The sequence below is a fragment of the Lissotriton helveticus genome, chromosome 3_1, assembly GCF_964261635.1.
Source record: "Lissotriton helveticus chromosome 3_1, aLisHel1.1, whole genome shotgun sequence".
NCBI classification, from domain to species: Eukaryota; Metazoa; Chordata; class Amphibia; order Caudata; family Salamandridae; genus Lissotriton; species Lissotriton helveticus.
The window spans coordinates 556886797-556914455 of NC_136061.1; the positions used below are offsets into that span (position 1 = coordinate 556886797).

Genomic DNA, 27659 nt, shown 5'->3' on the forward strand with positions numbered 1-27659 from the left:
GTCACCACTACATCAGTGACTACAGTTTCAGCCTCAACAGAAACAATGGGATCAAACACAAATGCCAACACAGCACATCAACATTAGTCAAAAAGCTTCTGCCACTGCAGTAACAATGAGCCCCAACAGTAGCCACTGCAGCTGTGATTTCACCCCCCACCACAGGATGATAGTAAAAGATACAAGGGTACTAAATGACTACAACCACTTCTACCACATCAATGGCCACTGCTGCCACCATTGTAGGGCCAACAGAAACATCCACAACTGTACCAACAGAACATACTGCCAGATGCTGCCAGAACATCTTGGACTGCAGCAGCAATCACAGCTGGAGCTACAGCAACAATCCAATGTACCACAACGGCAGCGACCATAGCAATCACAGCTGCCACTGTAGCAGGAGCCACAACAGCTGCTAGCATAGAAGGGACCACAACAACAGCTGTAATGAATACTACTGTGAACACAGCAGGGATCACAAAAGCAAAACACTACAGCTACCATGGCATGAACAACAACCGCAGCAGCAACAACAGCTGCTAGTAATACAGGGTAAACAGCAGTGATCACAGGCGTTGACACACCAGTCACAAAAGCAGGAACAATAGCAGCAGCAACAGCTGCCACTGCAGTAGCTGCAAGCAAGGCAAGGACCAAAGCATAGACATCAGTTGCCACCATGACAGAGGCCAAGCATTGATGCCTCAGTAGAGACCACAGCTGCCACTGTTGCATCAGCAATAGCAGTGACAGTAGCTTCTGAAAGAGCAGGGAACATAGCATTAGTAAGAAGAGCTGTGTTCAAAGCCACCACTACGGTAGCAAGCATTGCAGGGACCATACCAGTGGCAAAAGCTTATACCACAACCGGAACTACAAGAACAACTCCAGCTGACACAGTGATAGGAGCAGCAAAACTGTAACCACATCTGCCACCGTAACAGTGGCCACAGCAGCAACTACAGATGTAACAATTTCAGGGTCTGAAGCAGCAATCATCAGGCACACCAGGAGCATTGACAGGAGCTATCAAAGCAGGGATAAAAGCAATGACTACAGTTGTAACTGCAGAGGGTAGCTGCCTCCACTGCCAGGCTAACGGCAGCCCGCCGCAGCCATTAAAGACAAACAGCTGCCACTTCACCAGTATAAGCTGTAATCACATCAGGGACTACAGTAGCAACCAAACCTACCACCACAACAGGGAACAGGGCAACAACAGATGACTGCAACCACAGCCACAATAGGAGGAGCGACTAAATGCTGATGTTGCAGCAGGGGACACAGCAGCACTATGGCAAAGAAAACCAGAGCAATCACAGCCATCTGCAGAACAGTAGGGACCAAACTAGCAATTACTCCTGCATACCACATCAGGGAATATAACTACCAATATGGCAGGCACAAAATCAGCAACAAGAGCCACCAGCAAGGCAGGAACATCCGCATTGAATTGTAACAGCAGGAACAACCGCTTCAGAAATAGCTGCCACCACAGTAATTAGTCATACCCACAATAGCCACAATAGCAGGTGCCAGGGAAGCAGCAACAATATAGATTACACCAGCCACCATAGTTTGATTCATAGCAGTGATTACAGTTGCTACAACCGGAACCAGAGCAGATACAGCAGGAACCACAGTATCAGCCAGAACTCTAACCATGACAACAGCAGCAACAGTTACTTCTACCACAGTTTGGGCCACAGCTACCACGATGGTATTGGCAGCAGCAACACTAGTTGCAAGCACAGCAAGAATCATTACAGTGACAACAGCGTCTATCATAGCTGCAACAACAGCAGAGACCACAATAGCAACTTGAGCTGTACCTTCTGCAATGACAGCTGCTGCCACGATGAAATGGACTACAGTCATTTTCAGCACAGCACGGTAAAGGTAGTAAAACTGCTGCCAGCACTGCAAGGACTACTGCAGCAACAACAGCTGCCACATCCTCCACAGCAGCAACCACAGATCTCACTACAGCAGCAGCCACATCTGCCATCACTAGGGAAACAAAAGCTTTCACAGTAGTAGTAATCACAGCTGCCACTACACCAGCGCCACTGCTGTCAAAAACAGCTAACAGCAACAACATTGACCACAATTGTAACTATAGCAGGGACAACAGCAAAAACAGCTGCCACAACAGGAGCAACTACAAAAGTGATATCAGCCGTCAGCACGGTAGGGACAAATACTGCGGCTAATAGCAAGACAGGGACAAAAAACTGCTAATAAAAACAGTGGAGGCATGAGTGGATGAATGCTTACATTAATTTCAGCTGCAGATAATTACACTGGACCATATTCCAGTCAGTAATTTGTTTTTCTGTCTGTGCCGCAACACATAAAGGCACCACCAGCCCATATGCCTTGATTCTGCTACAAAAGGAACAGTCCACCCCAAACTGCTAAACCGTGTACCCTTTGAATGGGAATACCAGTAATCCCAGAACATTTCGGCTCTAACTCTTGAGTAAGCTAGTGCAGTATATAAAAGTGGCTGGATTTTATGATGATTAAGTGTGATTTCAGTTTTAATAGAAAATCAGTTGTCAGCTGTTGCTAGTAGGGTTTTTACTGTATGTGTAGTTGATGATGACACATGGTTTGGTGTAAGAGGATATAATTAATGATATCTGTGCATCTTCAGTGATATGTGGAGGTGAACAGTGGACATTCTGTTCTGGAGCTTTTCTGCCTCATGGTCATTTATGCAATTCAGGCTTTGGTAAAGGGCTTTCAGGCCATTTGTTTGCCTGAAAGTCTTGAAGTTGCTTGGCATTAAGCAGAGTGAGTGCTTGGGCCAAGGTTTGAGTTTTAGAACTTTCCTTCGAAGACTGGAACTGTGTTGATCCATGTGATGTATTGTAGTGAACTAGATAATTGTATGTTGAGAAGTTTTGCCACTAGCTAAAAGTCAGTTTAACGTTAGTGTGTTCGAGACTGGGGACGACAAGGACTGTTGATGTTGAAAATATCATGTAATGGTGTGTGTCTCTTATTCTCCGCATGGATAAAGGCTGATTGCCAATTTTAATTGAAAAATGTAGTCCTAGAGTTGTAAAATCAATTGCTGTGTTAAGGTTGTCTGAAGTAACCTGATGAATGTAAGGAGCGAGGGATTTTTTATGTTTTTTTTTTCTTAATTCAGGTATTCAAGACTTTCTTTTAGCTTTTAAAGGAAGGTTCACATGTTCATGGAAGAAGGCCTTTATTAAGTTCATGGTCAAAGGATTTACCCTAGCAGAAAAGTAACATTGTAGATCAGGGTGATGAAAAACTATATTTGTCTCGGACTAAATTTCAAGCAAGGCTCTAAATTTGTTGGTTACTTAGTCAATAGTCATGTCCTAGAGCTTCTGTTATTGCTATAGCTGATTCATGGGGGGCCTATATTGTGAAGCAATATCAATTGGAAGCTCATCAATAAAAGTACTATCGCTAATTTAGTTTTCCGCAATGCCACCACAGGTGCGTTCCAGAAACCTGTGCATCTTGAGAAGCAGTATGATGCATTGACATTAATTAATGGGCTAAAGCTCGGTCTGGACAGATTGTATCATAGAACATTTATAGCAAATCGTTCGTTGACCGGCGTTTCTTGTATTTCCAGGCACAGGGACGAATATTTGGAAAGCTGAAAGAGGAAAACTTCTTTAATCCAAAAGAAGAGGTTAAACTCGAAGCTCACATCAAGGTGCCTTCATCTGCTGCTGGCCGAGTAATCGGGAAGGGTGGGAAAACGGTATGTTGCACACGATTGCTCTTTTGTGTAAAACAGAAAAATATCCAGGCTCCAAACCTGCTTCTTGTAGCCTACTTGCATTCCCACTTTAGAACTGCAGTGCTCACTCAAAGCACCAGAAAAACCAAAAAGTTAGTTATCAAATATTAATACACCACATAAAGAAGCAGACTAAACAATATTTAGACTTACCCAAAACATGTTCAATGTACAGGCACAGCAATGTTAGACTTATCAAAACGAGTCCTTTCTGACCTCTGATATGGGAGCCGTTTGTCTCTAAGCACATGATTTGATAGATTTCACTGGCACTGTGGGAGCGACTTGATTGCCTCCCCTCATGATTTATTAATTCAGAAATCGTTGTACATAGTCTAAAATGGCAACGTTGTATTCTATATGATTCTTTAAGGTTTGAGGGACTGTATGCTAAGCGGTGATTATAGAGATTAACAAATGAACATTCCTGAAATGTCCAGAATGTCAACAGATATGCACCAGTTTCTCTGTAGAATAAAAAGCACCTGCTCCTGTTGTACAGCTACTCATGTGTGACTGTTGTGAAGAAATCATTTATTCCACAAGACCCAGGTAATGGAGCAGGTTAATATATTCTTTGTGAGTAGTATCAGCAGTTTCTGGATCCATCAATGCAAGAAGTATCCACCGTAGCTTCCCCTGGTTCAGTAAAGTGTGGTGAGCTTGGGTGAGAAACCACAGCCAATTCGCTTGTGTTTTACTGCACATAATAGCACCTTACAAAGCCTGACACCAAGGTGAATTATTTGGGTGCGATAGTTAGAATTCATCCTAATTTAAGTCTTAGTGCTTGACCTTTACACACTGTGACTAGTAAGCAGTTGCTACCAACATTAACCCTTTTAAAACATTATTAACTCAAAATATATCAAGCTTTGCACCAACCCCATTTTGAATTCAAATAAAACAAGCATTTATTCCAATGTAACTCACATAAACTTCATTGTTGTTCAAATAAAAAAAAACATTCTTGTTGAGGCCCATGAAGAAATCTTTTAATGCACATATATATCAAAGATTGCATAAGCACGTTCTGTGTTTCCCTGTGAACTGAAAAAAACTACGAAAATAAACTGTGCTCAAACATAAACAAAAAGTGCCCACGAGGCCGACTCGCTTCAGAATACCATTAAGTGACCCGAGTGTAGAGTTCATACTCCACATACACAGAAATTGTGTTCTTCGTTGATAGCCTCTGAATTCTGCTCCTGCTGAGAACGTACATATGTACAAGATCTTAATACCGTTTAAATATAGAAAACGAAAAAGTAATCCTAGTAATACACCCAAAGCGAGAACTAACCTGCCTTCGAAACATAAAGTAGATTTAGGCCGTTTTTTGTGATGGCACCAGTATGAAAAGCGCATGAGGCGCTAAGAGAAATCATGTACATTTATCATGCAAGTATGGTGTACAACTGTAACATTGTAAATGTTAGTATTTAAGGTATTTGCCTTTTCTCATTTGTTAAATTTTTCGCACTTTTAATTCTTTAATTCATTTAATTTATTTTTGTATTTTATTTATTTCTTCATTTCTGTTATTGCACTGTGTTCATATTACGTATTGAGGAGACAGCAGTAGATGGTTATTACTGTACCTTCTCTTCATACTATATTTTTTTATTTATTTCAAGGCCCCCTGGTGGGGGAGCTCATTAACGCACATTTTTTCCAAAAGCACATTGGGACATGTAGTCCAAAGCGAATGTCAATCATCCCCTCGCAAACTGGTCTCAAGGCTCTATGCCACCACGTTAGCGGCATTCTCAAAATCTGCTGATCGCGCTCGCATTGCCTGGAGCGAAGATCTAGGAATTAATCTTTCTCAGGAGGACTGGCTTTACTGTTGTAAGCAGACCAAACATTTATCTCCCAATTACCGCCTGCGCCTCATACATTTTAAATATTTGCACAGACTGTACCGCTCCTCCGCTCAGCTGTGCAGAATGGGACTCGCCTCCAGTGATAGATGTCTCCGGTGCTTGTCCCCCGCAGCGGACTTTTCTCACCTTGCCTGGCTGTGCCCCTTGGTTTTTGCATACTGGCGCGACGTGTGTACCGTCATCACTGAGATTACCTCCTCGTCTGTCCCACCAGATCCATTGACCTGCCTTCTAGGCTTGGTGAAGCACTGACCTGATGCCTCCCGTTGGCTCCCAGCTATGCTGCTCGTTCTCGCGCGTCGCAGAGTTGCCATGCACTGTGGTCGAAGTCCCGCACCCAGGGTTAGTGCTTGGCTCGAAGATGCTGCGCATTGCCAGACGCTCCTGTCAGAATTCTGGGAGGTAATGCCGGCTACTGGTCGGCCACGTGATATCTGGGGCCCTCTTGTCTCATACCTCCTCCGTCGGAGTGCCTCTCCCTCTGCGACCTCTCCCGCGCTCCCTGTCGGCACACCGCCCGCGGCGGACGCCAGTGCTGGTCCATAGAGATCTACCTCCGTCTCTCTGCATTCTGATGATTCCTCGCACCCCTCCTGCCGGTACCCTGCCCCGTTTGATGCCCCTCCCTGCCTTTTCTTGCTTCATATCCTGCCACTCCTCCCTACACTCAATGGTGTGCCGCTGCTGTACCAATGCCTTTATGATGTTTGTAACTGATGTTGTTTTTTCTTTTCCCTTTGTTATTTGCGGAAGCACTGCTTGTTTGCCCTGTAACCTGATGTGCAAGAATTTCATTAAAGGTCTTTGAAAAATGTTTTTTTTTAAAAGAATGTGATAGCTAAGACTCGCTCCAGGGTACTCAAATCTCTTTATTGGGGCGTCCCTGGGCCAGGATTAAAAACCAAGACAAAACAGGAGGGGATTTAATCTGCTTCTCGGTCAAGAAATGATAAGTTAGTGGTAGGTCAACATGCTTCAGCCAATTACCCTCAACAGAGCTGTGGCGGCCTTCTTCAGGACCTAACATAGAAGCTTCTGCATTATAACATGCTCATACACAAAAAATTAGCTAACTAAGGTTTATACAAAACCAGTCATCTTTCTGGCAGTCCACATAACCATAACATAACTGGTGGTTTATCTGGAAAAAAAAGTATGTGTAACGTCTTCATTTAATCCACCAATTCTATGCACTAGACAATAAATACTAGGTCAAACATTTGTGCATCCATTGCAAATTACACTGTAGGAACTAAATATCCAACAAGGCCTCACATGTGATAGCCCCTCTGTACACATAACTCGCCCACTAAATTTCAAATCGGGCATCGTCCTAAATATATTTATAGCCATCAAAGATATATGTATAGCCACCAAAAATAACATTGTTCTTGGAAAAGAAAGTTGGGCTTACCAGCTAACAACGAGCATCATACCTCAACTTTACTCTGGCGTGGTGCTCAAGGTATCATCTGTCCTAAGTAGTAATAAAAAAGATTGGCACAAGAACCAAAGAAAAGTGAAAAGAGACTTATGGAATTTCATAATTCTTTACAGCATCTGTGACCCATATATACACTCACATGGTTTGTATATAGTTAACCACTGTCTGAATAGACACGAGGTAGGTGACTCCTAGGTAACCGAGATAACCTGTGGTGATGAAAAGAACAGCATGGATGTTCATAGGCAGTGATGCCTCTGTGGGCGCAGAGGGTCTGCCAGCAGTTTTCGGATTTTTTTAAGGGTATAACTGCATCAAGGGTTACAATGATACTATTCTGATTTGCATTATAGTTTCCATCCACTGTGCTGTCAGGTTCACCTAAATTGGGCAGGGTAAAGCACCTTCCTTGTATTGGTTTATTAAGTTTATACCAGGCTGTACCAAAACACTGTTGGGTGAACCCGCACCTGGGGTAGGGGTGGGGAGAGAGGGGGAGGGGGGCTGAGATCGCTTCCATGAAGATAAAAGATTACAAGTGCATCCAGTTTTGTAAATTTTTATGACTCCTGAAAGAGGGGCTTTGGGCGCCACCCAAATATTAATTTCTTTGAGTACAGATTTTAATTGGACAGAAGTTGTATGCTTCCACTGAACGCTGCACGATTTGCCTTTTAAGAGAGGCTTAGTTGGTTATGATGACAAGCCTTTGATCAAGGCTGGGTGCGCTAGAGGGCGCACAACAGAATGGCCGCCCTTGGGTGAGGCTCCTGTAGCCTGGATCGTTATCCTCCGTTTATCCTGAAATACTGGCACTGTATCTAGCTGGAATTATCCCTATAGAGACAAAACAAGGTCCCCAGCACTCGGTGAAAATTTGACGCTGAACGGACGTCTCCAACTGCAACTCTGAGAACTTGAAACTCACCCCGGGTGCGCCGTTGGACTGCAGGGAGCACTAGAGGCGGCAGCGACGACCAGGAAAGGTCGCGGATTCACGCGTGCACGATAGGCCGCGCCTCCGGACCAAGAGCTCGAGCATAACTGCTGCAGCCTCGCGTTCCCGGCTACCACCGGAGCACGTCCAAGATCGGAAGGGAACCGCTGAGACGCGAGGTGAGGTGCTGCGAACCATACCGCTTGTGGTTTTAAATGCGGTTTCAACCCTCGACGCGCGCCCGCCACAGTGAATCGCGGAGCGCGCAATATGGCGGTCTGATGAGGAGGACTGCCGGATGACAGCAAAAAGCCTCCATTGCGGTTCACTGATAAGACGAGCGATAACCGGCGCGCATTGTAGAGACCAGAAGGAGAGAGATCCCCAGATGTTGGCCGTGAATGCGGGCAGAAACGGTGGATGAGTTGCCCATTACAAATTTGGCGTGCAAAAGTTGATGGCAGCACTACAAGTATAGTGAGTGTGTACTGTAGAGACGTTACACCCATCACCAGAGGCAGTGGCCACCTATTGCATAACAAAGTGTCTTTCACATGAACATTTAAGAGCTGCTTACTACTAATGCACAGCCCTACCTAACCAGGCCGGTATTCCCGTATCTACACAACTCGCTGGTGTGACAATAGAGGGGCTTCTCGAAAAGGGGTCACTGCACGGCTCGGCTGAGCTACACTATCCGCTGTCTGTCCCTCCCTACTGGACGACACCAAGATCCCTGAGTGTTATAGGAACTGCGACGGCGAGCCTGTGGGTGCACCGGATGAAGACCTGACCCCTTCTTAGGCGTTTTTGAAACACGTCGCGGCCCCTCGACGCACTGTGACCTGGCAGGAGGTGAGAACTACTGGACCGGAGCAGAGATGGGTAAACCAGATCTCCGCCAACCCAAACTGACCTTTGATCCCGCTAAAAAAGGATCGACCTCCACTGTGGAGAAAGGAATGCCAGCTGGGATGGATCAGGCGGCGGGCGGATCAGATACCACTGACATTAATGTCCAGCAACTCCTGCAAGAAATACGACAAGGATTTGCCACTGTAGTGGACAAAGTGGATAAGATGTCGACCAGGATGGATGCCATTGTCCATAAGATGGATCAGCATGAAGACAGGATAGTAGAGACAGAGCGGCGCATCTCAGCAAACGATGACATCACAGCGGGCCACACAACGCAACTCGCAAGAATGGATATTCTCCTGCGTACTATAGCTGCGAAAAACGAGGAGTTGGAAGCCTGCAGCCGGCGCAATAATATACGCGTCACAGGCGTTCCGGAATCCACCAATACGGGGCGTATGGAGGATTACATAGAAAAAATGCTGATGGCAACCATCGGGGCAGAAAGCCTTTCCGCGCAGTTCATAGTGGAACGAGCACACCGCTCCCTCGGACCACAACCCAAGCCTGGAGCTCCGCCGCGCCCCATAATTGCTCGTTTACTAAACTATCGTGATCGCGACGTGGTCTTACGGGTGGCTCGTACTAAAAGAACTCTGTCCTACGAAGGCGTCGCCTTCTCCATTTATCCGGACTTTACCCTGATGGTTCAGGAGGAAAGACGGAAATTCATCGCAGTGAAAAAGAAACTACGTGATGCAGAAATAGATTATGCCCTGTTATACCCGGCCCGGCTTAGGGTGACGCACCAGGGAAGGCAACGCTTCTTCACTAAGCCACAGCAGGTGGAAGACTACCTAAAAGCACTGAAGAAAGAGCAACGCAGACTGTCTGGACGACGTCCGGCAGACTCGGACAATCTAAATGAGAACGAGGAGGACGCATGAGACAATCTACAAGAGGACTGCCTAGTGCTCTGATCGACCACTGAAGTCAGGTGTTGTTGTCCCACACAGGATTACGAGAATGGGGACGTTGATTGCTTACTGTACAGACTGGGTTCGTGAGTTCCAGTTGTAATGTATTCCAGGCCCCACCACCCCTCCTTGACCGTTGCCTAAGGGACGTTAAGGATTGAGGCGCGGGAGGGGGGGGAGGGTGGATGTGTGACCACCTAGATATGATCCCCCTAGGGTGTTTCCCTATGTACACTACTGTTTTTCTATTGACGGTTATATTGTTCATGAGAAAATGGGGTGGGGGGAGGGAAGAGGTAGCTGGCAAGTTGGGGATGCTTCAGTGGGAGGGGGGTGGTGAGCAGGGGGAGAGATGGAACTGTGTTATCACGCAGCCTTTAGTTGCTTATTTGCCACTAGATGTTCATTTTCTACGTACGGGTGGGGGAGGGGGGACTTTTATGGACATTTCCAATTTGATGGAAAACAGTAGATGTTACCTGGCTCCTAGATTCAAATGGGTAGGCGGCCGGTTGTTGTATGGGCGTTATTCTCTGAGAAGGTATGAGATGCAGGTGCTGATATACTGGCTGTTACGGGTTCAGGCAACTGCAGTACTGGTATATACTATCCTTCTGATATGTGATAACACTGCTTGCTATGATGATGACTAACGGGCTGATGTCAAGGATTTCTGTTATGACTTGGAATATACGGGGCCTGAACGATGCCAGAAAGGGTAGGAATGTGTTAGCTTACCTGGACAGACACCAAATACACATCGCCCTATTGCAGGAAACACACCTCAATCCCCGAGCCAAACGTACATTTGCTAGTAAATGGGCAGCGATTTGACGATTTTCGTCGTATTCTGCTTACGCTAGAGGGACGGCTATATTAGTCAGGAAGACAGTGCCCTTCGTACTGCTCGGAGACCTATTGGATTCTGAGGGTCGATTTGTCCTAATGTGGGGCAGATACAATCACAATAGTGAATTGCTATGCCCCCAACACCGATACGCCTGATTTCTTTGCCCAGCTGTGGGGAACAGTGATCGATATAGGTTCCATGCATGTTATATGGGGAGGGGATTTTAATGTGGCTCTAGTCCAAGGAATGGATAGATCAGACGGAAGCCCCCAATATAATAGACGAGCCAGTGAGATGTTCAGAGGCATAATGGCGGAAGGGAGCTTAATAGACAGCTGGAGGTTCACCCATGCCACACACAGAGAAAGCACGCACTTCACTGCACACTCTAACACATGGGCTCGGTTAGATTATTGTCTGGTGTCCCGGGGGTTGAGCGTGGACTTAGGCAAGGTATGCCACCTGCCGAGGACATTATCGGATCATTGCCCACTACTGGTCCAAATCAGCATACCTGGGTATGAAAGACCGAAGCCCCCATGGCGTCTTCAACCTACAGCACTCCTAGACGAGGTCTTTAAATCGGAATTAGGTGATGAGATAACAGAATTTTTTCCTAGAAATAAGGGATCTAGAAACGATATGGGAAGCGTTTAAAGTTACGGTCCGGGGTTACTGCATCTCCAAAAGCTGTAGTGTTCTGAGGGACATTCGGGGCACTATCACGAAACTCGAACAGGAACTGAAAGAATTGGAGACGAGGATGACGCGAGAAGTAGGGGGGAGGTCCCATAATGAATTCCGGGATAAACTAACACAGTATGAAACTGAGGCAGCTAGAGAAGTTAAATTCAGGGGTAAACACTATGCCGCTAGGAGATATTGCGAGGGAGAAAGACCAGGGCGAACACTTGCAGGCCTCACACAAAATCCCCGTTATAACACACACATACTTGAAATGCTCACGCCGGAAGGTCGGAAATGTCAGGACACTAAAAGCATCATGCACCTCTTCACAACGCATTACAGAGAATTATACCATACGAAACGATCTGGTGACGCGATGTTTGATGAATTCCTAAGCGAGGTGGCATTGTGCTGGCTTAGCGACGCACACAGACAGTTTCTTAGTGCCCCATTAGAGCTCGACGAAGTCCGGGATGCCATAATGTCATTAAAGAATGGTAAGGCCCCCGGGTTGGATGGCCTACCAGCTGAATTTTATAAATGTTATGTGGACATAATGGCCCCAGTTCTGAAGGAGGTTTTTGAGAGTGCGCTGGAGGTTGGGATACTGCCACGCTCAATGCGAGAGGTAGTAATTACATCCCTTCTAAAACCCGGGAAGGACCCCTCGGATTGTGATTCTTACCGGCCACTTTCCCTTATAAACTGTGACGCTAAGATCTTGGCCAAAATACTGGCAACTCGATTATCCCTTTTAATGACCAAGATAGTGCTCCCGGACCAGGCTGCGTTTGTACCTGGAAGGTCCACCATTCATAATTTACGTACCCTCTTTTCACTGATATGAACCATTGCGCCAGAAGTCCCGGTGGCTGCCGTTTTTTTGGATGCCAAAAGCATTTGATTCAGTCGAATGGGACTACATGATAACGGTACTGAACAGGATGGGCTTTCCTAAAATGTTTGTAGACTGGATCGGATTGCTTTACAATAAACCAATGGCGAGAGTGCTTATTAATGGTGCACTATCTGACCCGATCTCTATCACCAGGGGTACTAGGCAGGGTTGCCCGCTCTCCCCTTTGCTTTTCGCCATTGTGATTGAGCCTTTGGCATGCCGTATTCGGCAACTCCATAAGCAGAGCGCGTTTAGGTGTATCCAGCGGCAGATCGACGTATCCCTTTATGCGGATGATTTGACTCTCTATGTCACTGATCCCCAAACTAACCTCAATCCGTTGCTGCGAGAGTTTATAGTGTTTGGACGCGTGTCAGGCGTACAAATTAATTGGAAGAAATCGCAGTTCTTTCCACTTACTCCGGAAGTGACCCGATTTCAATTAGACTATCCACTAGATTGGTGCAGTTCGGATCTTCGTTACCTGGGCATACAGCTGACCATAGAAAAGGAAGAAACCATAAGGCTAAACTATGGTACTGCTATCACGAAACTGACTGATGATGTCACTCGATGGCTGTCGTTACCGCTATCTATGGCGGGGAGGGCGTCCCTCATAAAAATGGTTATTCTCCCGCGGTTTTTATACCTCTTTCAAAATATCCCTTACTACCCGTGTGCATATTTCTTCAAAACACTTCGATCGGAACTGATCAGACTGTTCTGGGGTGGCAAGCAACCGAGGCTGGCATGGTCTGTAATCAATCAACCATATGCTAATGGAGGGCTTGACGTGCCTGACTTTCTAGTGTATTATTTGAGCGTGCAGGCACAATATGCATACCATTGGTTCGCACCGACCCCTTTTATGCCGCAGCTGAGGATTGGCTAGCACGGCCCTTACCCCTGAAAGGAGTAATACATGCCCCTGTAGGAGCCATAGAAACACCCTTCACAACGGTGACGTGCAGAGTAGACGCTTGGCGAAGGATTCGTAAAAAGCTGCAACTCTCAATACTTTACTCACCGGAATTACCTCACGTATATCATCCCCAGCTGACATTGCTGCAGGAAGGTGGGTTTCAAATTATGTGTCGTCGACTTGACATTCAAAAATGGGGTGACCTCTTCCTGAACGGTCAATTTAAAAGTAGGGATCAGGTATTTCGCGATGCACAGCCCAAGCCTCTTGACCTATTTTACTATATTAGACTACGACAGGGATTGAGGAATATACTGCCACGGTTCCCTGAAGAGCCCGAAACGGCGCTACCTCTGCACGATGTATTGAAGTCGGCAGATGGAAGCCACATGGTATCCCACATATATAGGGACATAAGGAAACAAAATGCGAAAACACAGTGTAAAGCTCGCACACAGTGGAGCGAAGATATGGGGGTAGACATTGAGGATCAACAATGGGCCTACTGTTGTGATATCACCGCCAACATCTCCTCTAGCTGTAGACTCAAGATTATACACTACAAATTTTTACAGAGACTATTTTATACACCAGCCAAAAAATTGAAATTTCGCCTGGCTGACAATGACAGGTGTGACAGATGTGGGATGGATGGTGCGGGTTTCTTGCACTTAGCATGGGAATGCCCGAGAATTTCTGAATACTAGACGGAGGTTCATACGGCGCTCCAAGAGATGATAGCAGGTACGATAGATAGAGATCCACTCATTATGTTACTAGGATATACGATGGAGGTACCAAAATCTGTTAGGAAATTTGTCAATATTGCCTTACTGCTAGCGAAGCGCAGAGTAGCATGTAGATGGGGGAGGGGGAGAGCATTACTTACAAAAGGACTAGCCCATATGTCACCATTATTTTTTACTGCGGACAGTGTTTTTACGATGTACAGATTGCCTGAACTTTAGCCTGTGAGAATGCCCTGTACTGTAACTGGAGAAAACAACTTAATAAATAAAGTTTTCTAAAAAAAAGCCTTTGATCAAGGCTATGGATTGTTCAGTTTATTAAGAAAAGGGGCAACAACAGCAGTAGGTCTAACTTATTCATTTTGGAATGCACATGTGTTAAGGCCTGGAACAGGTTATGTGTGGAATGTCATGTATATCACTTTGTGATGTCATGGTATTCCATGCACCTGAAGGTTCCAAGGTTTGAATAAGGGCCAGTCAGTTGGAAGATTGTGTGATGTCTCTAAGGGTTGGAGGACTTATGCTGTAAGCTACAATAAACCCTTTAAATCATCTCTAGGAAGTGTTCTCATTACTGGAACTAAACAGCATGTTAAAGCCAATATGCCTTGAAATGTAGATTGTCATTGGACTGTGTTAAATTTTGAAGGCCGATATTTTGGTATCGGAAGTATCACACATTATCATAGTAAGCAAGGGTTTTGGTGTTGAGTACTCCATGTAACAAACCCTAACAGAAGAAGATTTGTACTTTGGGAATCCTTGCTATTTTATTTTAGGAAGGGTTGTGTATTTTGCAATGTTTACTGAACTGCTATCTTGGAATGGCTTTGTACATAGTGTAGTATTGGATTTACTCATCCAAGAAGGGCACCCTGTTACTTCTAAACATGCTGGCAAAGTTGAAAAATTGTGATACTCTGTGGACAGTACCGTTGCAGGATGGCTGCCCGCTACTATGTCGAATTTTATTTTTGTTTCCCGCCAAGTGTAGATGGCAGTAGGTTTCCTTTTGCTACTTCAATACACTTGTGGGAGTGTGTTTTATTGTGGCTGGGGGAGTAGGAGAATTCAGAAATGAGTTAGTGTGTGGATGCAGTGCTTAGTTTGTAAAAATATATGTGCTAGGGTCCAAAGTATCCTTTAGAGCAGTGATACTCAAAGTACCGCCCGGGGGCTGCTTGTGAGTACCCATGCTTTAGAGGGATACTGCAGCTTGCACCACCCACTGCCCACCAGTGCTGCCAAATGCCAGTGCCAATAGTTTAGACGTGTTCCTATAAAAACTATTTAGTGTATATTAAATTGCTAAACTAATGTGTTCGCATCACCAGCATATCGTGGAGTATTTATTAGAGTTCAAGTGTTAAAAGTTAAGTACCCATGCTAAGCACAGGCAAACACAGGCCTAAGGTAAGCCCTGGGTGGATGAGTGCCTGAATGAGTGACAGAGTGCATGTATGATTACTAAACACATCAGTGACTGAAGAGGCACTTTCAGTTATAAGCCGGATCTCTTGCCATTGGCAGTGCTGGTTAAGATAGGATCTCTATTTCAAATGTGATTAAAAAGACGGTTCGTCCTTGAAATATATGTTCGAGGCATATGAGCTGCAGATCACACACTATGCATAGATCGCCATCTGGTATTCGGCCTGGATGTTTACACTTGTTTTTGTCTTGGAGAAGTCTTTGGAAGTCACGAGATAGGTGACTCCTCCTTTGGATGATAATGCGTTTTGGCATCGGCTCCATCTTTAGATTTTTTTTTCCCGGCCATCGGGCTCGGATGTGTTTATCGCGCTCCAGTTCGGTGCCGTTACCGATACAACTTTCAACGCGCAATCCTTCACCATTTCAACGGAATTGTTTTTGATCGCTAACCCCAGTCGTCGCGCATCTCTTCAACTTCGAAGTCCTCGATTCTGATCGTCGACGAGGGCCTTCGGGCCTACCTGGGCTTTGGCATCTGGCTCTTGGAAAGGACTTCATTCAAGAAGTGTCCTCGATGTGGGTCGAAGTTTCTCCACACCGATCTGCATGAGGTGTGTAACCTCTGCCTTTCGCCGGAGCACGCGGCCAGAGACTGTGCAGCTTGTGCCTCTTGCTGCTCCAAAAAGACCATTCGGGATCGTCGGAGCTCGAAGTACAATGGCTCGCTCGTCGACATCCATTCCCGATGACATCTTCAAAGAGGGCACCGATGTACCAGAAGAGGAGGAGGTTAAAGACACCTCATCAGCGCCTCCGAAGCCGAGGGCTTCGACATGGAAGACCTCACTCTGGCACAGTGGATCGTAAGTAAAGACATAGACCCTGACCCCCTCCATACACCATCCAAAAAGGCTTCAGTCACACCTTCATCTTTGGGCCCAGGTGCACACCGAGAGACTGCTTCTCATGCCCTTCCCTCGGGCTCAGCAAAGAAGCCTATCAAGCCTTCAGGCGACTCGGGCTCGAATCAGTCTGCTATTGGTACCGGCACTGAAAAAGAAACCACCCTCCTCCTCCGTGCCGACCACTGCCTCTCATCTAAGCACTCGGCACAGAAAACAACAAGCACCGACCCTTCGACTCCGAAAAAAACTCAGAGCCGAGCAAAAGACCGCTCCCTAAAAAGTTCGGAATCACACACTTCGTAGCCACAAAAAGCTTCGGAACTGAAAAAACAACCGGTTCCACAGACAAGCACAGAGACTGTAAAACATCTCGGTTCCAAGCCAAAAGACCACAAAACCGTTCCGGAGTCGGTGCCGCGTAAGGCTGCCAAACTGAAAAAGTCGGCGCCGAAAGACCATCCTCCTATAGAAGAGCTTTTTACACCAGATCTTAAACAACAGACTCTTTTAAAAGACCCTAAAACTGGTCAGCTCACTCTAAGTTCAAAGAAGAGACCATTGGATACGCCTGCACCGGCCCCACCACCTAAAAAGCGGGACATTGCCACATCTCCCTTCAGGATCCCTTCTCCATCACCTCCTCCTCCACCTGCTCCTCCCCCACCACAACATTCTCCTACACCATCCCCTCCACCAAGGGATGATGATGATAGGTCTAATGACACAAGGGGGGATGCAGATGAGGAGCCACTAGGTGACCCTAGTCCACCTTCTTCCCCTGATCCCTGGGACGATTACAACATGGCAGTTGTCCCACAGGAGGTCGTATACCCCTCTAGGCCTTACCATCCAGAGGACACAACAGGCTTTAATCAGCTACTATATAGAACTCCCCAATACCATGGGGTTGGCTTACATACAGACCCTGTGGAAGAGGATTTCCTAATGGACACTTTTGATACCTCACAAAGGACCACCTATCTTGCCTATGCTGAAAAGGGTCATCGAGCATGCACCTGAAGTGTTTAAAGATCCTGTGAGGGCTAGAGTTATTAACCCCAGGATTGCGAAAAAATACAAAGCTGCCCCTGCGGACCCAGCCTACATAAAGGGCCCCCGTACCTTTAGATTCTCTAGTAGTCTCTAATGCTAGGAATAGGGCCAATTCTCAGACATCAGGGGATGCTCTACCCCCTGATAAAGAGTCCAAACTCTTGGATGCCTCTGGCAAAAGAACAGCATCCCAAGCAGCTAACATGTGGTGTATCGCCAACACTCAAGCTCTGTTAGCCAGGTACGATAGGGCACATTACGATGAGCTAGAGACCCTCTTACAGCACCTCCCAGACAAATACAAAAACAGGGCCAATTACCTCAGACAGGAAGGAAAAATTATCACTACCACCTCCATTCGGTGTGCTCTGGATGTTGCAGATACCGCCTCCAGAGCCGTCAACACAAGTGTCCTTTTGCGTAGACATGCTTGGCTACACATTTCTAGGTTTAAACCTGAAGTACCAACTTCTATATTAAACCAACCATTCGATCAGGAACACTTATTCGGGCCTAATGTCGATTCATCACTTGATAAAATGAAAAAAGACACAGACACAGCTAAAGCAATGGGAGCATTGCCATCGCAAGCTCCCAGACGTTCTTTTAATCTCTCCTTCTACAAGGGCACCTCCAGAGGTTACTCCTCTGACAACCCCTCCACCTCTTACAAGGCTCCCACCCAGTCTACAGTCACCAGAGGTTACCAGAGAGGAGACTACAGAGGCAACAATAACAAAGGTAGAGGCAAGACCAACAATACCCGATCTGCCTCCACCCCTACCCAATGACTTCCCTCCGCTCCCCCCGGACCATTCCACTCCGGTCGGGGAAAGAATACAGCAGTTCCTTCCTGTCTGGAACAACATTACAACAGACAGATGGGTGAGATAAATCTTTCAATCTGGTTACTGTCTGGAACTGACCTCTACCCCTCCCCCCCAACATACAACTCAAACAGCATCCAATGCCGTTAGAACATTTATCGCAGCTCAAGCAGCAAGTCATCTACCTCCTACAAAAGAGTGCAATAGAAACAGTTCCCCTGCACCAACAAAACACAGGAGTTTACTCTCTGTACTTTCTCATACCAAAAAAGGACGGCTCTAGACCTCGGACCCCTAAACCTGTACATGCAATCAGACCATTTCCACATGGTCACACTTCAGCAGGTTCTTCCTCTTCTTTCACAAGGCGACTTCCTTGCCACTCTAGATCTCAAGGACCTCTACTTTCATATTCCCATTCACACATCACGCAGGAAATACCTCAGGTTTGTAGTGGACGGTCAACATTACCAATTCAAAGAACTCCCATTCGGAGTCACCAAAGCACCCCGAGTATTCACCAAGTGCCTGGCAGTAGTTGCAGCTCATCTCAGAAGACAACACATTCACGTCTTCCCATATCTGGACTACTGGCTAATAAAAGCCAGCTCATACAGTCAGTGTGTACATCACACTCACGCCACTATTCAACTACTCACCAATTTGGGATTCACAGTAAACCACGCAAAGTCTCATCTACAACCGTCCCACATACAACAATACCTAGGTGCCACAATAGACATCTCAAAAGCACTAGCTTATCCCAGTCCAGCCAGGATAGCAAGCATGCAAACCCTCATAACCAAATTTCAGCCTCAACACTCTCTTCCAGCTCGAGTGTTCATGCAGCTAATAGGGATGATGGCCTCTTGCATATTCATAGTGCCTCACGCAAGACTCCAGATGCGTCCTCTACTAGAGTGCCTAGCACGCCAATGGAACCAGGCTCAATGTCAGCTAACAGATCTGGTGTTGGTAAACGGTCGCACTCATCGCTCTCTGCAGTGGTGGAACACTAAAAACCTTTCCAAAGGGCAACCTTTCATAGAGCCAGTTCCACAGATTGTCATGACTGCGGACACATCGCTCTTCGGCTGGGGAGCTCATCTATTGCATCACACCATGCAGGGCAGGTGGAGTCCTCAACAAAAGTTACTCCACATCAACCATCTGGAGTTACTAGCCATATTCCTGGCCCTAAAAGCGTTCCAGAAGCAAATATCAGGCAAAGGTTGTCCTAGTCTGCACCGACAACATTACAGCAATGTACTATATACAGAAACAAGGCAGGACACACTCCCTACAACTCTCCCAAATAACACAAAACATATGGAGATTGGCTATTCCCCAGAACATTTTTCTCCTAGCCCAACATGTTCCAGGAGCCCAGAACAATATAGCAGATCTGTTAAGTTGTCAAACGCAACGGATTCACGAGTGGGAACTTCATCTGCAAGTTCTTCAACCAGAGATAGATCTCTTCGCCACACACGAAAACGCCAAATGCCCAAGCTTCGCCGCCAGATATTCACACCCACTGTCCAAAGGCATTGGGACATGGATGAATTGGTCAGGCCGGTTTCCGTACGCTTTTCTGCCTCTCCCACTCATTCCACTGGTGGTGCGCAAACTGCAGCAGCACTCACTAAACCTCATCCTAGTTGCTCCAACGTGGGCCGGACAACTGTGGTACACCACATTACTGGAACTATCTGTACTCCCGCACCAAAAACTACACCTCTTAACCCAGAACCGTGCAGAGATCAGACACCTGGACCCAGCATAGTTCAACCTAGCGATCTGGCTCCTGAGGTCTTAGAGTTTGGTTACCTTAACCTTCCCCCTGGCTGTATGAACCTTATCAGAGAGGCTAGACGCCCCACCACTAGAGCATGCTATGCAGCCAAGAGGAAAAGATTTGTAATATACTGTAACAACAACAATATCAATCCACTAGATTAGTCTATTCAACACATCATATATTATCTATTACACCTTCAAAGGTCTAATCTAGCATACACATCAATTAGGTTACACCTAGCTGCCATAGCAGCCTACTTACAAAATAGGCAGCACTTATCGCTATTTAAGTACCTGCCATCAAAGCTTTTATGTAAGGTCTCAAAAGAATAATTCCTCCCAGGGTACCACCATCACCGGTATGGAATTTGAACATTGTTCTCACATGACTAATGGACCCTCCATTCGAACCTCTGCATAAATGTGAATTACGATTTCTTACATGGAAAGTCGCTTTCCTTGTGGCCATTACTTCCCTTCGAAGAGTTAGTGAGCTACAATAGCACTCCCTATTCAAGAACCATTTTTTCAACTCCATCAAAATAAAGTGGTTCTAAACCCAATCCAAAATTCCTCCCTATGGTTATTTCTCCCTTTCACCTCAATCAGTCTGTGGAGTTGCCAGTATTCTTCTCGCAACCACAAACAGTCGCAGAAAGAGCTCTACATACTCTAGACGTAAAAAGAGCACTCCTTTATTACATTGAAAGAACAAAACCTTTTTGTAAAACTAAACAACTTTTCGTGTCCCCATATCAAAATCTGGAATTGCAAAGTGGATTGTCAAATGCATACAAATTTGCTATCACAAGGCAAAACGTACATCATCTATTCCTCCTAAAACCAACTCTACCTGCAAGATAGGGGCTTCAATGGCATTTCTAGGGAACATTCCCTTAGATGACATCTGCAGAGCAGCTACATGGTCTACACCGCACACATTCACGAAGCACTATTGTGTAGATGTGCAAACAATACAACAAGCTACTGTAGGCCAAGCTGTACTCAAAACACTATTTCAAACTACTGCAACAGATACCGGTAGTCGCCGCTAAGTACGGGTACAGCTATACAATCCATGCATAGTGTGTGATCTGCAGCTCATATGCTTCGAACGGAAAATGCTCCTTACCAGTATGCATCTGTTCTTGGCATGTAGAGCTGCAGATCCACACACACCCACCCGCCTCCCCGGCTGCCTTTATCTGCTCCATCTCATTTAAATACAGCATACATGGGCATATTTTCTGTTTCTTACAAAACTCAGATCATTTCCCTGCTGGCGAAAAACAATTTGAAGATGGAACGGATGCCCATGCGCACTATCATCCAAAGGAGGAGTCACCTATCTCGTGACTTCCAAAGACTTCTCCAAGACAAAAACAAGTGCAAACATCCGGGCCCAACACCAGATGACGATCTATGCATAGTGTAGATCTGCAGCTCTACATGCCAAGAACAGATGCATACTGGTAAGTAGCATTTTCCTTATATTCATGTTTACTGTGTATCATATTTGGCTCACAAAATAAGCGTGGAAGGTGAGAAGTGAAACCATGATAAAGTGAATGCAAGATTCATATTGTGAATGAATTGAAGATGATGTACTCTGTTTTAAGCAGTCTGGCAATTCACAGCATCAAAAGGAGCATAAATATTAGGCAGACTCTATTAACTGACAACAATGCAAGAATTAAATGATTTTGTAAAAATGTTGTTGAGTTCGTGTTTTGTGTCATTATTGGGAACAATGGATAGCCAGCTACTAATTGTGATTGTGCAAAGGCATATTCATAACTATCTTCTGAATGCAATGTTTATATAGAACTGAATTACAATATTTATTCTTAAATATAGTTATTTATTCAGTGGTTATGGAACTGAAACAAACGGATAAAAAACTGTATTAAATAGAAGTAATTGTCACATGAATGTATCATATCAAAAACACATTCAGATGCTGCAGGTATGCTGGTATGATATGATGTAATGTGCTCTGAAAAACTCGGATCGAATGCTCAATTTTACTGTGCATGATTAATACTCTATAGTGGGGCTAAAGACATTTTGCCTAGGATCCGCATAAATAGCACAGCGTGCAAATCTGGGGCCATTTTTCAAATACCATTCACTACTTAATCCCGTCCACAACTCGCCCAAAAAACAACCGTCCCAACCCAAGTTTAGTGGCAGGACCATTACTTTTGCAAGTGGCCTCCCTGTTGGATGAAGAAGCGCACTTTTAATTATTTCATTGAGAACGTTGTCCTTGAGCCAAAAAGCCAGTTAAAATTAGCTCTATCTGCTCTCCTCCCATGATTTTGTTATGCTTTATATAGCATTGACTTATTACAGAAAACAAAGAAATCTCCACAGCTGATCAAAGCAAAAGCACCTCAAATTTCCAAAGTCCCATAAAGTAGTCCAAATTCTTATGTGCTGTCCAACCTCCAAGACCTGCTGCGGTTCGGTCCCACTGGAATCCCAGATAGATAAGTTGAAGAAAAAATGGAGGCAGCACCGAATTGCTAAATAAATTGCAGGAGACCAGGATTTGCAAAAATAGATTTATCTTTTATTTTCTTTTTTTCAAAGTGCACAAGACAGCCAACGCGTTTCGCTCCCCAACCATGGGAGCTTCGTCAGGGCAAATTTCAAAATATATTTTGTCCAATGTCAATACGATGTAGAATGTGAATAACGAAGACGGATAGAACCGATATGGTAGTACGGGTACTAATCAAGAATGCCGAAATGTAACTACGTGGGGGGCCATAGGGTCTCTTGAATCGAGTAATATCAATTTGACATCAGTGAATATTTTTTAGAGTCCTTTGTGATGTCACAGAACAAATTTGAGAACAGACAGTCCTTGATAAGCCGCTGTTATGAGTAACTCGGACGGAGTTCGACGTACGTAGAGGCCCCCGACGGAATCAGTCAAACAACGCATTGACTTATTACTGCAACTCTGATGGGATCACAGATCAAGCTTATTATATACAACCTAGAGTCATTTAAATTATATATGCTTAATCTGTCTGTGAGCCTAAAAAAAGCCTGTAGCAAAAAGATGACATCACTCTCCATAGAACACTACACTACTAAGATTGTCATGTGTTTCCTGCTTGGCCCATTGTAGTTTTCCCTGTGTTGGCCTAACTATGCACATTGTATGCCTAATTTTCCTTTGCACATGTTACTATATGAACACGCTTGCCTTTGTAGCACATTTTACTTTCACACGGAACTTACTTATGTTTTCGCATTATGTTCCCTTCCTGGAATTTAGTCTGAACATCACCGAGGTCAAACAACAATGTCAGTTGTTATTCTTTCTGGCCAGACACTAGCATCTAGACATAGTGCAAGAATGCAGCTGTTTATGTGAAAACATGTCCTATCACACAGAGGAGTACGTAAGTCACGGATAGACACATGGAACAAGAGTTCTGAGACCAAAGCACTGCATCCCCTGAGATGTAGAGCGTCCATCTGTGTATGCTAAGGTACGGGGTCTGCTTGTAATCCAAGAGACCTTTCATATAATCATTTAGCTTTGGTAGCAGGGGAGGAGGGTTAGTTCACTTTGTCCTATAAAATAACTGCGCTTTTCATGTTATTTGGATTATTTACTATGCTAACAGTATTATTGTTATGCATTTTTAATTTTGCCACGTATACTGCATTTCAGAGCAGAATAGTTTGAATAAATATTTTACAATTTCTTTGTATCTTCTGGTGATCTCATTGTGGACAAATACGAGTGAGAGAGCGAAAGGGTGTTTCCTGTTACTGCGATCTCTGCGAGGGTTAAGAGTGTTGTGTTTTGGGGTTGCCAATTCATTTGTTCCTCTGGTTAGGAGGGCAAGTGAGGCACTATAGCTAGTCGGACACTGGCTCAGACTGAGGTGGTATGGTGACTCAGTCCCTGCATACTGATGTTCTATAATCCCAAGCATAGTTCTGTACCAGAGCAGAATCCCTACAACAAGATAATGGCAATTTGCAACTGCGGCCCTGGCGAGACCACAGTAAATTCGTATATCAATATTACATTTAAGAGTGGCAGCCCATATGCATGTAGTGCACAGCACAGAACAGTGACTTTAGCAGTCTAAGTTTTCTGTCCAATGGTAAGTGCAATTCTTTGTTACCTTAGTAACTGCCCAGCCATACACTAGTGAGCATGACAAAAAAACATAATTTCTCCAGCAGTTTTCTTAATCACTGTGTCTGTAACAAATGTTTTCAGATACCTATATGCTATGTATCATTCCAGTCCTGAGTCACCAATTTCTCGCTGAAGGAAAACTTAAACTAATTCCCATATAGATGTATATAGTCATAGTAGCTCAAGTAAACACACTTTTATGCCTACTCCCCCTCAATCAAGCTCTAAAGAGATTATAGACCGAAATACCCTCTAGATCTGACCTCAGCATCATTACCCCCACAGGAAACAGGACCTGAGATGCCATAAAGATAAGACCTCACAGATCAGTTCGTTCAGAGAGCATACCTGCATTCAGAGAAGCGGGGCTCATCTATACCTCTCTGGGACAAAGGTAATCAAGTTTACCATTTAAAAAGAATAGATGTTGGGGAAGTAGACGCAATGAATGGGTTAATGATACTGATAGGCATCCCTTGTTTACTTTATCATAGATTGCCATATAATGACAAAAGTACAGTTGACTACAAATTATCCTCAAACACACCAAGATATTCCGGTCTATTCCTGTTCTTCCCATTCCCTTTCTTCTTCCCCCTCTGCCTTCCCTGTGACACTAGTCGACTCTAAAATGTATTTCCGCTCAGTCACTAGTTTTGCATTTTGCATCATTTATTGACAGACATGTTATGAGGAGATTCCCTCCCAATTGCTTGCTAACTCTATCCTGACGAAGGCTCAGCTCTGCTAGCAGAAGAGCTGAATGCATTGATGCTAACTAAGCTAATATACTTAATACCTTGTTAACTAAGTGCTCCGCAAAGTGCTCCCTCTGCTTCCTCTCCAGGCGAGGAGGGTCATGGTTCAGGCCTTGATCATCTCTCGCCTGGATTATGGAAATGCTTTATATCTAGGAGCCCCGGCAGCAGTGACCAACAAGCTTCAGGTTACACAAAACTGTGCCGCTCGACTACTGTACAACATTCCTCGTTGGCAGTCAGTCAAGTATGCCTTAAAAGATCTGCACTGGCTTCCAGTTGCTGCAAGAGCACAGTTCAAGGCCATGTGCATTGTGCACAAGTCTTTCCATCGAACTGGCCCTGCCATCCTGTTCCCCTTAGTTGTGCCTTATATCCCCTCCAGGGCCCTTCGCTCCGGATCATTGCATCTAGCGACCACAACAAAAATCAACAAAGCACAGTGGGGTGGTCGCTCTTTCTCCCATACGGCTGCGAGGCTCTGGAATTCCCTTCCCCTCGCCCTGAGAGGGAACCCAAATAGGATGGCTTTCAGGAAAGCACTGAAAACACACTTGTACGCAAAAACATGTTGATTCCTTCTGGTAGCCCGCCTTAGCAATCAGTGTAAGCGCTGCGAGGCCTCCGAGTAGTCTGGCGCTATATAAATATAATTTTTCATTTCATTTTCATTTTTCATTAACTATGTAATGAATATTCTGTAGTAGGGAATCTCTGTGTATAGTCATAATCTAGTGAATAGTCCCGCCCATGTGCGTGGACCCCGGAGCAATCAAAAATAATCTCTTAAGGTGTCGAAAAATGCAGAACTGCACAGACACTTAAGAGAGAATTAAAGACAGATGATGCAGCCTATATCCACAGGCTACACTGTCCAGTACTTCAACTAGAAATTCCACCAAAAATCCACAAACAGCACAGCCTGTCCAGATTTCTCTTGCCTTAACAGCAAAAACCCTCTGGAATGATAGAGAGGAAGACATGGACAGACAAGCCCCATAGGCTGCCATTATGTGGCTCAGAAAAGGATACTGTGCCTTTAAGAGAACTTTCCATAACTTCACAGTATCCCAGAATGCACTGCAGGTCCCTTTTACTTTCAGTTCTTTTTTCCGTCTCCTGCAAGCAGGACCCTGGAGCATTGAGCTCTCCCTTTTCAAGGGTTTATTGGTGATTTTTCACTTTTTTCAAGTTCTTTGATTACTTTTCTGAAGTGCTTTGGTGTTTTTCTTCCTGTTTGTCTTTTGGTGCACTCTTTGATTGTCAGTATGCCTGCATTATTTGACAAATGTCCAGAGTGCTCCAGGAAGAAGGCCAAATCGGACCCACACGAGGTGAGTATCATCTGCCTTCCCTCATCTCATGTCCCAGAGGAGTGTGACAATTGCCAGGGCTTTTCTAGCAGGACCCTGAGGGATAGAATGAAGATCAGGCTTCAGGGCCTGGAGGACAGAAGACTGACGGCACAAGGTGGGTCTGGAAGGGCTTCCTCTGCCCATGCTGAGGCCTCTGGGGGGCTCCCCAGGGGCAGGAAGACCGGCAAGCGTCCCCATTCTCCCTCTGTGTCGATTGCACCGACTACGGCGTCGAGAGGGATGACTGCAGTCTGTTCCCCGTCTCCCCAGGGCTCTGGGTCGAGGCGACGTCGACGTTCGGCGTCGAGGGAACTGAACAGACCGCCGTCGAGATCTCCGGTGACGATTTCGTCGGAGTCGGAGTCGTCGTCGAGTCGGAGTCGGCGCTCGCCGTTGAGGCGACACCGCTGTTCGCCGTCGGCGAAGAGGAAAAGGTCGTCATCGAGGGGATCCTTGACGTCGGGGCGAAGGAGGTAGCCGTCGAGGCGAAGGAGGTCGCCGTCGAGGCGAAGGAGGTCGCCGTCGAGGCGAAGGCATTTGCCGTCGAGGGAGAGACGGTCGCCGTCGAGGAAAAGACGCTCGTCGTCGAGGGGCCGACGCTCGCCGTCCGGTCGCCGGTCTTCGACGCCCAGAAGGCGCAGAAGGAGTTCTGGCACCAGGAGCCAGTCTAGCAGGCGCCAGATGACTATGGGAGACTCGCCAAAGTCCCAGCCTAGAAAGGAAGGCGGATCAACGGGTTCGGTGTACTCAGTGGTGTATACCCCTTCTAGGCAGAAGTCGGTTACGCCCCCTCCTCCCTTGCCGAGGGGGCTTCCTCCGCGGGCTCCCACTCCGCCTCCACTTCCACCGCGTCCTCAGCCTCTACCTCAACCTCAGCTGCCGGCAGACAAGCCGCCTCCGATTCCTCCGAGGTCGGTTTCACTGCCCGGATATCCGACTCCTCCCAAGGGGACCCCTCGGCCGAGGGCCCCAGCCAAGCCAAAGTCGCCCACCCCTGTGGAACCGGCGGATCGACCGAAGCCAAGGAGGTCGCGATCACGCTCCGGACGGAGGGGGAGATCGAGGAGTCGTCACAGATCCTCCACTAGGTCAAGACGGCGCACGGACTCTTCCAGGACCAGGACCTATTCACCGACTTTGTTGGAATCCCCGGGGACGAGAGTGTCTCCTGTGGACGACATCAGCACATTCCAGGATGTTCTCCTGAGGGGTGCAGCAAAATTGGGAATCACGGTGACGGCTCCAACACCCACGACGTCCGTGATTTTTGAGACACTTCATAAGATGCATTTGTCTCGCCCTTTACTACCGCTAGGACCAGGATTGGTAGAGCCTGCGAAGGAGCT

At 45.9% G+C, this 27659-nt stretch overlaps 1 protein-coding gene across 1 annotated transcript in view; it reads left to right on the plus strand.

Moving 5' to 3' along the window:
- Positions 1-27659, plus strand: part of IGF2BP2 (insulin like growth factor 2 mRNA binding protein 2) — a 463616-nt gene that overhangs the window by 380198 nt on the left and 55759 nt on the right. The window contains exon 14 of the mRNA XM_078680475.1: positions 3626-3757. Within this exon, the coding sequence (XP_078536601.1) occupies positions 3626-3757 (132 nt within the window). The remainder of the gene's footprint in view (positions 1-3625; positions 3758-27659) is intronic.